This window comes from Maniola jurtina, chromosome 4 (assembly GCF_905333055.1).
Source record: "Maniola jurtina chromosome 4, ilManJurt1.1, whole genome shotgun sequence".
Lineage (NCBI taxonomy): Eukaryota > Metazoa > Arthropoda > Insecta > Lepidoptera > Nymphalidae > Maniola > Maniola jurtina.
The window spans coordinates 7,031,012-7,044,101 of NC_060032.1; the positions used below are offsets into that span (position 1 = coordinate 7,031,012).

The 13,090-nt window shown below is 36.3% G+C and overlaps 2 protein-coding genes across 5 annotated transcripts in view; one reads left to right on the forward strand and one right to left on the reverse strand.

The window, feature by feature from the left end:
* Positions 1–13,090, forward strand: part of LOC123864290 (flap endonuclease GEN) — a 34,364-nt gene that overhangs the window by 6,465 nt on the left and 14,809 nt on the right. Inside the window, exons 2-5 of one of the 3 annotated variants that reach the window (XM_045904621.1) lie at positions 4,567–4,572; positions 10,495–10,618; positions 10,742–10,836; positions 11,413–11,597. In XM_045904621.1, the coding sequence (XP_045760577.1) occupies positions 10,556–10,618; positions 10,742–10,836; positions 11,413–11,597 (343 nt within the window). In that variant the 5' untranslated portion in view covers positions 4,567–4,572; positions 10,495–10,555. Of the gene's footprint in view, positions 1–4,566; positions 4,573–10,409; positions 10,619–10,741; positions 10,837–11,412; positions 11,603–13,090 lie in introns of those variants that run through there. The other 2 variants (XM_045904622.1, XM_045904620.1) reach the window with 2 other exon arrangements.
* LOC123864293 (methylcrotonoyl-CoA carboxylase subunit alpha, mitochondrial) lies at positions 598–10,005 on the reverse strand. Of its 2 annotated transcripts, XM_045904631.1 has the most exons (15): positions 9,631–10,005; positions 9,326–9,530; positions 8,906–9,123; positions 8,577–8,724; positions 8,012–8,149; positions 7,502–7,597; positions 6,991–7,174; positions 6,270–6,460; positions 5,475–5,606; positions 4,280–4,450; positions 3,878–4,001; positions 2,902–3,095; positions 2,290–2,427; positions 1,450–1,637; positions 598–1,248 (listed from the first exon to the last, which is right to left on the reverse strand). In XM_045904631.1, the coding sequence occupies exons 1-14, from the start codon at positions 9,660–9,662 to the stop codon at positions 1,479–1,481; spliced, it is 2,130 nt and encodes a 709-aa protein (XP_045760587.1). In that variant the 5' UTR covers positions 9,663–10,005; the 3' UTR covers positions 598–1,248; positions 1,450–1,478. The 2 variants fall into 2 exon arrangements, with proteins under 2 accessions (XP_045760587.1, XP_045760586.1); XM_045904630.1 differs by having other exon boundaries at positions 598–1,637.

The window sequence follows — 13,090 nt, forward strand, 5'->3', positions numbered from 1 at the left end:
CTTAGTTCCGTTATCTAAGGTTATCCAATGGATCTTAGTAGGTACAATGATACTAATATATAATTAGGTTCCGTACCTATTACTGAGCCTCCGCTGCCCGTCCGTCCGCCTGTCTATGACAGGCTGTATCTCGTGAACCGTAATAGACCGTAGAGTTCAAATCACAGAATGCGTATTTTAATATTTTTTTTTTGAAATAAGGCGTACTTATAGTTGACAACATTAATATCTATTTTCCTGTAAGAGATGTTGCGATGTAAATTGAAACTGTATCAGGAAAGGTTTGGCGAAAATTCCTAAGGAAATCTAGAAGAGGCAACTTGGTGTAGCATTTGTTATTATTACGGACATTTCCTTAAATAATTTTTCCGTCACTGTATGAAGATGGGTATAGTACACCACTTTACCTTTGTTAATTCTGGATAAAGTAACTTTCTAATGATGAAAGGATGATTAAAATAGGTTAAGTATTTTTAGAGTTTATCAATTACAAATAAACAAATCTTTCCTTTTTATTATATAAGTATTTACAGATTTATAGCTCAGAGCGAGTTAAGAAATTGTGCACTGGTTTGTGTTAAAAATAATACACTATTCAACAATTCATACAAATTTATTTTATGCCTTTTAAAAACATAATACAAAACATCTCGCATGAGTAAAAGTATAAAAACATTACTTATCTATGGATAACATTAATAAAGGTATTGAAACAATTATTATTATAAACTAATTATCACCTAAAAATGTATTGGTCATTAAAATCATTAACTACATAATCTACCTAACAACTTAGTGAAATAGGTAGGTATAGTGTGGTAATCATAGAGTAGACCAAATTAAGAGCTTTGAGACTTGAAAGGAAGTATCTAATGAGGTAGTTGCGATAACGGGATATAGGATAGGTATAGGTTATCTATCGCCCATCGAAATGGAAACCTACCATAATATTTAACCTTACTTATACGATCCTTTATCATTCCTTTTCCGTATCTAAGGCGCAACGAATATAGTGCGCGGAAAACAAGTATGCAGTCCAATCTGAACACTAGGTACAAATGGGTTATCTATTGTCCATTGGAATGGAAACCTACCATAATATTCAACCTGGGACAACTGTACGTACTCACACGATCCTTTATCATTCCTTTTTGGAGTAGGTATAAATTGTTTAACTTTATAATTAACTTTAACAGTTTTATCTGTCGTATAACTAAACTGTATTGAGAGAACCTTAAATGAAGATTAAGGTGCATTAAACGGGTTTAACCGCGAAATTCAAATTTAATTTGGTTTTTCGCCATTTTTAAACTAATATGACAAAGTAGGCTGATATGACATTCTAATAGCGCCAATGGAAGTATCATCTCCACAGGTTTATATAAAAACTCTTTACTAATTACTACTAATTACAAATTGCGAAAAACCAAATTAAATTTAATGCACCTTAATCCAATATTCCACCAAATTTGATCTTTTCAACTATCTTCTTTCAGTAATACGACTTGAGTGCCCTTCCCAATAGCGTCCCCTTGCTTGAAGCTGGCTACTTCCGCAACTACGCCATCTCGCGGTGAACGCACTACGTACTCCATTTTCATTGCAATCACCACGAACAGCGGCTGGCCTTTCACTACCTATTAACAAGTGTAAATTAAAAATTTATAACACCCCCGACAAGTGAAGGTTACAGTAACTAGAAAATAGCTGATAACTTTCAAACGGCTGAACCGATTTTCTTGGATTATAGCTAAGAACACTCTCGATCAAGCCACCTTCAAACAAAAAAAAAACTAAATTAAAATCGGTTCATTCGTTTAGGCGCTACGATGCCACAGACAGATACAACAAACGTTAAACTTATAACACCCCTCTTTTTGGGGTCGGGGGTTAAAAAGGAAGCAATTTTTAGAATACAGGTATATGGAAGACTAAATAATGCTTGCGACTTCATCTGTGTTAATTTTTCTTTCCATTACAAGTAAGCCTTTGACTGCGATCTCACTTGGTGGGAAGAGATGATGTAGACTAAGATCGTAGCGGGCTAAAATAGAAGGGGTGTGGCAGAATGTGGAGTTAGATTTTTAAAAATCTCAGGGGAACTCTTTGTTTTTTCGGGATAAAAAGTAGCCTATGTCACTCTCCAGGTCTTTAACTATATCCATGCAAAAAAATGATGTCGATCCGTTGCTCAGTTGAAGCGTGATTGAAGGACAAACCAATAAATTAACTAACAAACACACTTTCGCCTTTATAATTATAGGGTAGGTTCAGAAATCGCCAACTTACCATATCACCCTTATTAACCAATATCCTCTCGAGCACCCCTGGGGTTGGCGAAGATGCACTGTTAGCGGAGGAAGCTGCGTCGTCACCTGACAGTGCTTGGTACTTAGGTGGTGGCACTATTACCACTGTTTGGCCATTCTGTAGACAAACGTATATCAATTATAGAGAGAGAGAGCCAGCGCGTGCCAGATTTTCGTTATTTTATAAAAGCTGAAAGTTTCTCTGCGTATTGTCCTCAACACAAGGAAGGAGGAATGATCAGCAACTATGAAGTTTGGATCATGGTGGCTATGGGATATAACAGGTAAAAAGGTGTAAAAAATCTTAGGTCAAAGTATATGGTCTGATTTTTCAAATATTTTTTTCGGTATAGTATTAGGAATCACATCATGTATTGCCAGACACTTAAGTGTCGTGGTAACCCCCTGCCAGACACAATTAAAGTTTAAAAGTTTAAGGATGCTAATCTCAAAATAACTGTTGTGTGATCTCCGTTTGTTGTAAATTGTTATTAGTGCTATGTTGCTCTTATTCCAAAACAAGACTTATTTATTCATTTATTATAAAAAAGTGTACTATACAAGCAAAGGAATAATTGTGAAAAAAACTTACTTCATCATAAATATGCACTTCATGTTCGTGTCTCATCAAGCCAACGTTGGTAATTTTATCGCCTAGTTTGGAGATCAGTCTTAAGCCCTGATCTGTAGACCTTATATACGCTTCAACTGGCAACCACTCCCCATCATTTACTTTCACTGTATACGTTTTAGGGCTGTTCTCATTCTTGACTGTCACTTTTATATCTGAAAAAAGAAAATATTAGATTTTTTCGAAAAATTCTTCACTTTGAACGTGCACTTTCGGTGTTTATCGCCGCGCTCGTCAGTATCGCTGCGCTCGAATGACGTTCCCTACAACTGGTAGCACACAAATTGTCGCTCTGTCACAGTGTCACTGACGCGATAGACGATTGACTTGAAATTCCATCTAAGTGTCTGCGTCTTAAGGTACAGAGGCCACTTAAGCGAAGTGGAGCGGAGTTGAGCGGTGATGTGTTCAGCAGAGCAAAAGATTTAGACGAAGTGAAAAAATTATCATACCTCTATCAAATCTATCTGATGGGTTTGCTAAACACATCTTCGCCTATCTCCTCTTTTGTGGATATCGGGCCTTAATGTAAGTTTATGAGTAAACAAACAAGCTGATAGCGTAAATAGGTCGTAATTTGAGAACTACATAAAAACTTTACAGAATATCGACTCTAGTGACTTGAAAACTTATACCTATATAAGTTAAAAAATATATAAAAATTTATTTATTCAAGTAGGAGAACTGCTCTTACTGCTTTCAAATCACCCAAAGTTACAATATTTTTAACATAATAATTTAATATACGATCTTATCGGCGAATAAAAGCTCAGCCATTTGCATATTATTAAGGAATTCATCAATTAATAAATAGTCAACCATTTAGGGTCGTTAAGTCTTTTCCAATGATCGATTTGACCCTTACAAATCAATTACAAGTTACAACTAATGACTCTATAGCTAAATGGTCAATAAATGATTATTGTATAAGACTTGCCTTTCTCATTAAACTTCAGCATAACGGTCTTTTGTAGATTGTAGTTTGGTCGCCAAGCGGTAGGAGTTACTGAGATTCCCTTCCACGAGTCATTTGTGGATGCTTCATTCTGCGATTTGATCAACTAGAAATATACGTATCGAAATTGAACCTCCTTCTGTTTATTAACACGTTTTTATTCACTCGCAAGTCTCTAATCGTAATTTTAGTTTAAAATCGAAATTGTAAATATAGATTGGAGCAATATTAACTCGCTTTTCTGTCTGTCAGTTTGTTTGGCTGTTTAGTGAAAAAATTGTCTTGAAACTGTAAATATAGCTCGAAGATATATAAAATAGAATTAATAGAATATACAAACAAATGTTTGGACATAACGCTCTGCTAATAAGGGAATATACTCACATAGCCAAGAGTAGCTTGAATAGCCCGTTCATCACTCAACAGTTTGTCTGACTGCGGGAACAACTCGGCCTCGTGTTGTGGGATAAACGCGGTATGGACGTCTCCAGATACAAAAGCGCTAGCGCCGCTCAAACGTAGTAAGAAGTTTACATTTGTCTCCAGACCTGCTACCTGAAGAATGTATAAAACATAAAATTGTAGTGATTATAGAATTTCCAAATAACAGCATTTTTCTTAAGCTCGTCATAATAATGTTATTCAAAACACCCCGATTTTTAAATTCATAGATTTATGTCAGTTTTTCCAGGCCAATGCTTGAAACGGCTACAGCTATTTTGAATGGAGTAAGTACTTTAGAGTATATATTAAGGGCTCGTTCAGAGAAATGCGGGACATAGCGCGTTTTCTGTTTCCGGAGAGGCGGTGTGTAAAACGGCAGGTGAGGTCCGAGGTTATATGTAAAGTATGGTCCCGTATATGAAGACGCGGTCCATTGAAACTAACGAACCCGCGTAATCCTTCCAACGCGGAGGACGCGACGTCGGTGGCTGCGGCTGCTCTATTTTATATCAAACTAGCTGATGCCCGCAGCTTCGCCCGCGTGGATTGGTCAGATCCCCTGCAGCATCAGGATTGAGGAGTTGGACTTTTTATGAAACAATGTCGCAAAGTTCCTCTATCGATTAAAAAAGAAATGACGCAAATCGGTTCGGAAATCTCGGAGATTTCGGTGTACATAGGTAGAAAAACACAACTCCCTTTTTGAAAGTCGGTTAAAAAAGTAGCCTATTTTACGCCCTGGTCAATCCTCTACTTGCCTGTGAAAGTCCCGTCAAAATCGGTTCAGCCGTTCCAAAGATTAGCCTTTTCAAACAGACAGACAGACAGACAGACAGACAGACAAAAATTGTAAAAACGTGTGATTCAGTTATGGTATCGTTCAAATAACCATATGAGCTTAATATGAGGTAGTTATTTCGAAATTACAGACAGACACTCCAATTTTATTTATTAGTATAGATAAACCGCACGTAAATACGCTTTTACACGCTTTATAAGCTCGACTTGATAGCGCAAGGCGGCGCTGGATCTCTCTGGACGAGCCCTAACTGTTTTCAAACCTGATATCAGTCACACGGGAAGTCATTTCGCTTCGCGCCGACGGTGGATAAATAATAACTCCAAGTTAACATACTTGATATTCCGAGAGTTTTCGTCTGGTCTTCGCCAATGCCTCATTGCGGTCGCGACCCCATACAACGAGTTTTGCGATCATTGGGTCATAGTGTACAGAGACTTCCTGTCCTTCCCTTACTCCAGTTTCAACCTATAAGGTAATAAAGATTTCTCTCATTCTCTCTTAAATGTCTTCTGCTAGGACTGATAGCAGAACCCAGGTGTTTTAAGTCTACAGCAACATCACCCCTGCCCCCTCTCATATTTCATGTTAACCTCGTACATCAATAACGTAACGGACAGAGACTTTCGCTACGGCTATTCTAAATCATACTATAGCTAAGTTTATACTACATGACCCTCATGACCACACAAGTTTTTTTGGAGAAGCAGGCTAACTTTAGTATCTCTCTTACATTCTTTTTGGATAGGTAAGTGGGCCAATTCTAGTAGATGGTTCACTCATTCGAACGTTTTCCTCAGGCATCGGTTACGTCAGTCTATGCAGCGTGATATACAGGCTCTCGCTACGGCCATTCTGCTAAATCATACTACATATTGGTAAATTTTTACTCAACCCTCATGACAGCCCTTACATCGTTTTTGGAGATGCGGGATAGTTCTAGTAAATAAATGACTCACTCGCACGTTTTCCTCAGGCATGGGTTACGTCAGTCTATGCAGCGTGATAGACAGGCTTTCGCTACGGCCATTCTGCTGAATCATACTATTGATAAATTTTTACTCAACCCTCATGACAGCCCTTACATCGTTTTTGGAGACGCGGGGTAGTTCTAGTAAATAAATTACTCACTCGCACGTTTTCCTCAGGCGTGGGTTGCGTCAGTCTATGCAGCGTGCCAGCGCGCGGCAGGAAGCCCGCGCCAGGCTCTTCCGCGTATATCCTGCACTCAATGGCGTGTCCGCGGCGAATGATTTCCTCTTGCGTAACGGGCAGAGGCTCGCCGGCCGCTATACGAAGTTGCCATTCCACTAAATCAGTGCCTATAATAAAAAGGGTGTTTTTTATTCCGGAAAATCAGTTCCCTTGGGATTTTGGAAAAATCTGCAAGCTAAACTAAAATAAAAATTCGAACCGCTAAGGTATGGAATGTCTTTTCGGCTTCAGTTTTCCCCTCAGCTTATAATATAGGCACTTTAAAGCCTAGGGTCTATATAGGTATCTTATAGTCAAGCAAACTTCACTCTAGGTTGCATAATCAATAGCCAGCAAGTTTGATTGCAATTTAATCCATAAAAAAATTGTCTGACTGACAATTTTTTGGATTTTTAATTTTATTGTAAGTAGTATCAAAAATTGTAAGTTCCCAGTAACATGAGTTTAGTTTTTACATCTATCAGCACCAAGCCCCATTAACATTACCTTGTCGGCGACGAGATCTTAAAGTTCTTATCCATTCCGAAATTGCCCAACGCAGCTAAAGTTTTCACTTTAAAAAAATGCGGACGACTTCGCGGGCCTCAGCTAGTTTAGCTATATCCTTTTTTTGAAGTTCCTTTGAAGACTAGCTCACCTGTGATCATTTCAGTGATAGGATGTTCGACTTGCAGCCGTGTGTTCATCTCCATGAAGTGGAAGTCGTGCGTCGTTCGGTGCAGGATAAACTCCACGGTGCCCGCGCCAACGTAGCCGACCGCCTTTGCCGCGCGGACGGCCGCCTCGCCCAACGCTTTGCGAGTTTCCTCAGAAAGACCTGGCTGCATATCAGAGACACACAACTAGCGGATTTGGCTTTACTTACTGGAATACATATGTATGAGCTTTACCTATCTGGAGTTATACAGTACTAGCCGATGCCCGCGACTTCGCCCACGTGGATTTAGGTTTTTCGAAATCCCGTGGGAACTCTTTGATTTTCCGGGATAAAAAGTAGCCTATGTGCTAATCCAGGATATTATTATCTATCTCCATTCCAAATTTCAGCCAAATCCGTCTAGTAGTTTTTGCGTAAAGGAGTAACAAACATACACACACACACACACATACACACAAACTTTCGCCTTTATAATATTAGTGTGACATACCGCCGGTGCCTCTTCGATAATTTTTTGGTGCCGTCTCTGTACCGAGCAGTCCCTTTCGAAGAGATGAACCGCATTACCATACATGTCAGCAAACACCTGAAAATATTTTGAACTGAGTTTAAAAACTTAACAGGTTTGTCATTATAAACAGACAATAGTTCTAGAGAAAACATATAAACAGAGAAGTAGGGCTATGTAAGTGATTAATGAAGATCGCATACTGCGAGACTAAAAGAGGTGCAAAAGCCGCAATAATGATACAAGCAAATAGCTTGCTAAATATGTGAAAGCACGAGTCGGCCGCATTAGGCGCACCATGTTTTGATGAAACCAGCTAAGATGGTTGCTAACGTGACCTCTGCTAATACGCTTATTACAGCCTTTTTTTGCTGATGCAATTCACGTTTTTTTGTAATGTTTAGTCATTCGCATTTCGCGTACTAGTAGCCCTGCAGTGGACTGTAATAGGTAATGGAAAACTAAACTCAAAATTTTGAATAAAAACCTTACCTGAACTTCTACATGTCTTGGGTCTGTAATGTACTGTTCCAAAAGCATACTTTCATCACCAAATGATTTTAGAGATTCTCGTTTTGCAGATTCCAGTTGCGATAAAAACTCAGATTCTGTCATTGCTATTCTCATACCCTGCAATTTAGTTTGATTTCATTTAACACTTATTGTTTAGAACACAGGCATAATAAAAATTATCATAAATGCATTTAAATAATTAAGTAATTAACAATAATTAAGTAATTAATAATCAGTGACAACTGTTACCACCACAAAGCAAGTAGAACCGAGGTGCACCATATTTCTTGATAGCATCTCAAACGAAACTTTAAATACTTTGGCATGGCAACTGCACTAAACGAATTTCAACATGCAACATGTCAAAGGACATAAAGCTGAACTCAAGTTGGTTAGTTATTATTATCAGAAGACTTGTTTTATACTATTTAGAAGAAGTATTTCTATCCTAACATATTATTATCATTGCTTTTTTATATTTTGTTACACCAATCTCCAATCGTAAAAGAATTCTTATCCTTTTCAAAATGTTTTTTATATTTACCTTTCCGCCACCTCCCCTTACAGCTTTAATCATTAAGGGGAAACCGATTTTCTGAGCCTCAGCCTGTAACTTTTCTATACTTTGGTCTTCCCCATGATAACCTTTTACTATGGGCACTCCTGCATTTGACATGATTGCTTTTGATGTACTGTAAATTGGAATGTTATGACTCATAACATACAACATAGAAAAAAAAACCATACAATATGCAACATTTACATAGTTTTAGATTGTTGAGCCAGACTGTGCTGCAGCATACCACAGATTACAGAACAGAACAGTAATGCAGCATGAATTCTTGTGATAAAATTATTCATAAATTTAAATACCTTTTTATTCCCATATCTCTTATAGCTGGTGGTGGAGGTCCAATAAAAATTACATTTTCTTTGGCGCATTTTTCACAGAATTCAACATTTTCTGATAGAAACCCATAACCTGGGTGAATTGCTTGACTATTAGACTTCTTAGCAACTTCAAGTATTTTTGCTGCATTTAAATAGCTTTGCGTAGAAGGTGCTGGCCCTATAAGGTAAGCTTCATCAGCCTAAAATTTATAAAAATGTCACATTAAGACTATTAAGTAATTCATATGGAACTCTGGACATGGTCATATTTTACCTAACAAAGTAGGTGAACTTAAAATAAAATTGCCTTCTCACTTCTAAATTAACCTTAAAAAAATTACTTGTTTGCCTTTATATTGTAAAGTATAAAACATATTATTAAATATATCTTTTAATAGTAACCATTTCCACATGCATAGCATGTTCATCAGGCTCAGAGAAGACAGCAACAGTTCTTATTCCTAGTTTCTTAGCAGTTCTCATAACTCTACATGCTATTTCTCCTCTGTTTGCTATCAACACTTTGTCTATGTGCCGTCTTTGAATTTCATTCTTGAGCAGCTGTGCATGTTTAAATCTAACTGCATATTGTAGATTTAAAGCTGTACTGTAAAAATAAATTTGTTAAATTCAGTGTTTTTACAAGCATTTAAGTACCTGATACTAATGATTTTTCTATACTTTACAGTATTCAACTAAAAACTTACCAAATCCTAGAAAATTTATGTAAGTACGACATGATTATAAAGATATCATCAAATAACAGTAGTACAATTAAATCAGTACATTTACGTTATCGTTGAGGAGTGAGAATTAAGATAAGAAACTTTTGGTTTCTGATGACCGAGCTGAGCACACCTACTATTGCAATTTGCAAACGAAATATTTAGATAATACTGAACACACTCAAACGAATATAAATGATATGAACGGGCGATCAAAAGAATGTCGTCATACATGGTGATTGGTGATATTGCGTTATCGCGCAATTATTATTCAGTTGAATATCAATTTGGGAATAAAATTGATAAAGTTAGTTAAAAAAAAATGATTGTTTACTTAAACTGAAAACACAATTGACATTTGACAATACAAACAGTGACGTAAATAACATTCGTAGATAACCGACAGCTGACTTATATACAGTTCTGCCAACACTGACTTTAAATTATCGAATTTCAACGGCCATGTATTATGGCGGATCCAGATGCTTGCGACAAACAGTAAACGTGTGGGCGGGTGTTTGCGTATGCTCGCCAACCACTCGCCAACGCTTTGGAGCGTTCTGTGGTGTTTGCCAATGCTTACTGTTTGTTGTTTGCTACAAGTAACAAGCATGAAGCGCGTCCATTAAAAATACGACGTATTCATTCCATAGACATACTAGTTTTCGCTACGCTCATATATACTATCTCTATGATTCATTCAATGACCTGTATTCATTAAAGTTTATGAATATTATCTATGGTCTTATGTCATTCTCATTTTTACCGTTAGAGTTGAATTCAATAAAGTTAGAATCTATCTGGCTTGTGCATTAACAATATTACGATAGATTATTTAGCAAATAGTAAAATGTGAAAATTAGCTATGAAAAACGCAGAAACTTTATTTTTATCTAAGAAGTAGAAAATGGGTATCAAAGGACTGTGGGGAGTGTTGAATCCTTACAGTGAAAAAAAGGCGCTACATGAGGTAAATCTTCAATTACTGAAGCATATTATTTGATAAACTTGTCAATTTTTTTTAAATACAAGTAGGCAAAGACTACAATATTATACTGGGTACAAGTAGGTATAGATCTATTCTTCTTTGTAGATTAGAGGTGAAACCATTGCTGTTGATCTTGCAGGATGGGTTTGCGACAGTCAAAATGTTACAGAGTATTACATACAGCCCAAATTATATTTGAGGTAAGTACAATCTACAGTAAGCTTGCCAGTTTCACTTGCCACTTGCTTTTAGTGATTTTGCACATTTAAGATTTCTCTATTTGCTAACAGCCAACTGAAACATCCTAATATTTTCTAAAAGTTATAGCAACCGACCAGGTAGTATGTAGTAATTTTTTTTTTTGTAACTAATTATTCTTATTGTTTGATAATGTTTGATATTGATAGTATAACCCTACTTACATATTTTAAATATTTCCTTCTGCTTTCCAATATATTTTGCTTGAAAATATTTCCTAAGACACCTAGACTTACATGTTTTGCTGTAACACTGAATTTGGCTTGATTTAGATACTTTCATCTATCAACTCATGATGCCCTTAACTTATGGTGTGGATTTAGGTTCTTAAAAATCCTGTCAGAACTTTTTGATTTTCCAGGACAAAAATTAGCCTAATATGTCCGTCCACGAAATGCAAGCTATCTCTGTACCAACTTTTTTCATAATTGGTTTAAATGATGGCCTGTGAAAAGGTAGCAGAAAACAGACACTCTTTAGCATGCATAATATACGTAGATGATGTGAATTTGTTTCAGAAATCTTTTCTTCAGAACTATTTACCTCATATTAGCTGATATAAATCCAATATTTGTGCTGGAAGGTGATGCTCCAGAACTTAAAAGGGATGTGATGGCAGCTCGTAATGCCATACAGTTTCGGGGAGCAGCTCCAAAGACAGGTCCTGCTAAAAGTAAACTGCCTAATGTGACAAGAAAGAGGTTTAAGAGGAAAACCTATGCGAATGACATTGACGATTTCACCTTCAAACTAGCAATTTTGACATGTCATGACCCTCTATTGACAATTAATCAAGCAGACATTTCAATCTGCGAAATTTACGCGGACTTTTAGTATTTTGACGTAGGAGGGTAAAAGATCCAGTACATGAACGAATAAGGACTACCCTGACTTTGACCTAAAATTAAGATATATGAGAATCGTTCTATATATAATTTTTATATTTTTTTTTATCTGTGTCTATACACAGTAGGTATACACTCTTAAATTATTTAAATATCAAAAACGCAAAAAATGCGTGGTATTAATTATTATAAATTATTTTATTTAACAAAAGGATAAATTGCCAGTAAATGAACTGGGAATTTCAGTGAATGAACGAACTCTATCTAGTGCATAAACTCTCGATTCCTATTAATAAATTCTTAAGTATATTTTCGCCTTGGAATTTTAAAAAAAAATGTCAGATTTTCAGTTTTTGACTTATTGTATATTTTTTTCTACATTTTGCGCGATAAATTAAAAACTATTTTACATAATAATAATAAATAAAACCTGTTTTAGAAGACTGCAAGTTACAATAGAGCCGCTTGGAACAATTTTTTTTGCTGTTTCTTCTGGTAATATTCACAATGCAGAAATAATAATCATCATGGTGTTTAGATGGTTTGCGCCAAATTATAAAAATTTTTTTTAGTAAAAGTAGTTAACTATTCTTATTTGCTCATAAACGCAACGAGGAAATACAGCTTCCACATATAAAAATTTGAGTCCAGGCCTTGCTGTTAGCTGCTAATGGGTTCTCAAAGTAGCCCGAGTATGCTTGTTTTACTGGGCACAAAAGGAAAGAATGAAAGGAGCTTACCCAGTACATCTTAAAAGATCCGTTATAGATACATGCATCCTGCCATGCCTTACCTATGCCAGCCAAACATGGGTCCAGACAAAGAATATAAAAAGAAATAGTGACTTGCTAAAGGGCGATGGCAAGGTGCATAAATTAAGCAAAAAATATTCAAAGTGAGAATTGAAGACATAAGAAAAAAGACAAAGCCTACAGACACCTTGAGACATGCCCTAAAACTGAAATGCAAATGGTCATATTGTATCGATTTTTACAGATGAAAGAAAGACAGGTAGGTAGACCGAAGACGCGTTGGTCTAATGCTATTGTGCAAATCGCGAGAGAAAATTAGCTTGATAGTACCAAAGACAGAGAGAAATGGGGATACCCAAGAGGGATCCATATCCAAGAAAGCAGAATACCAGAATAAATATAAAAAAAATTCAAAAGAAAAATAAAACCGACTTCAAAATCACAAACACTAAAAAGTAAAAAATAATTTAAGTTATTGTGGTTTTTGAAGTCGGTTTTATTTTTATTTTGAAAATTTTTTATTTCAAAATTTTTAGTGGCCCCACTGTACTATAATAATATGCCATGCCCAGCTAAAACCCTACTGTTTACTAAGCAAT

What these genes read in the sequence shown, in the direction of transcription:
- LOC123864293 (XM_045904631.1), bottom strand. Translation starts at nt 9,662, where the DNA reads ATGTCGTACTTACATAAATTTTCTAGGATTTG. An exon ending in ATGCTATGCATGTGGAAATG is followed by an intron (nt 9,124 to 9,325) that starts GTTACTATTAAA and finishes TATAAATTTTAG; the next exon opens with GCTGATGAAGCTTACCTTAT. An exon ending in TAAGGGGAGGTGGCGGAAAG is followed by an intron (nt 8,150 to 8,576) that starts GTAAATATAAAA and finishes ACTAAATTGCAG; the next exon opens with GGTATGAGAATAGCAATGAC.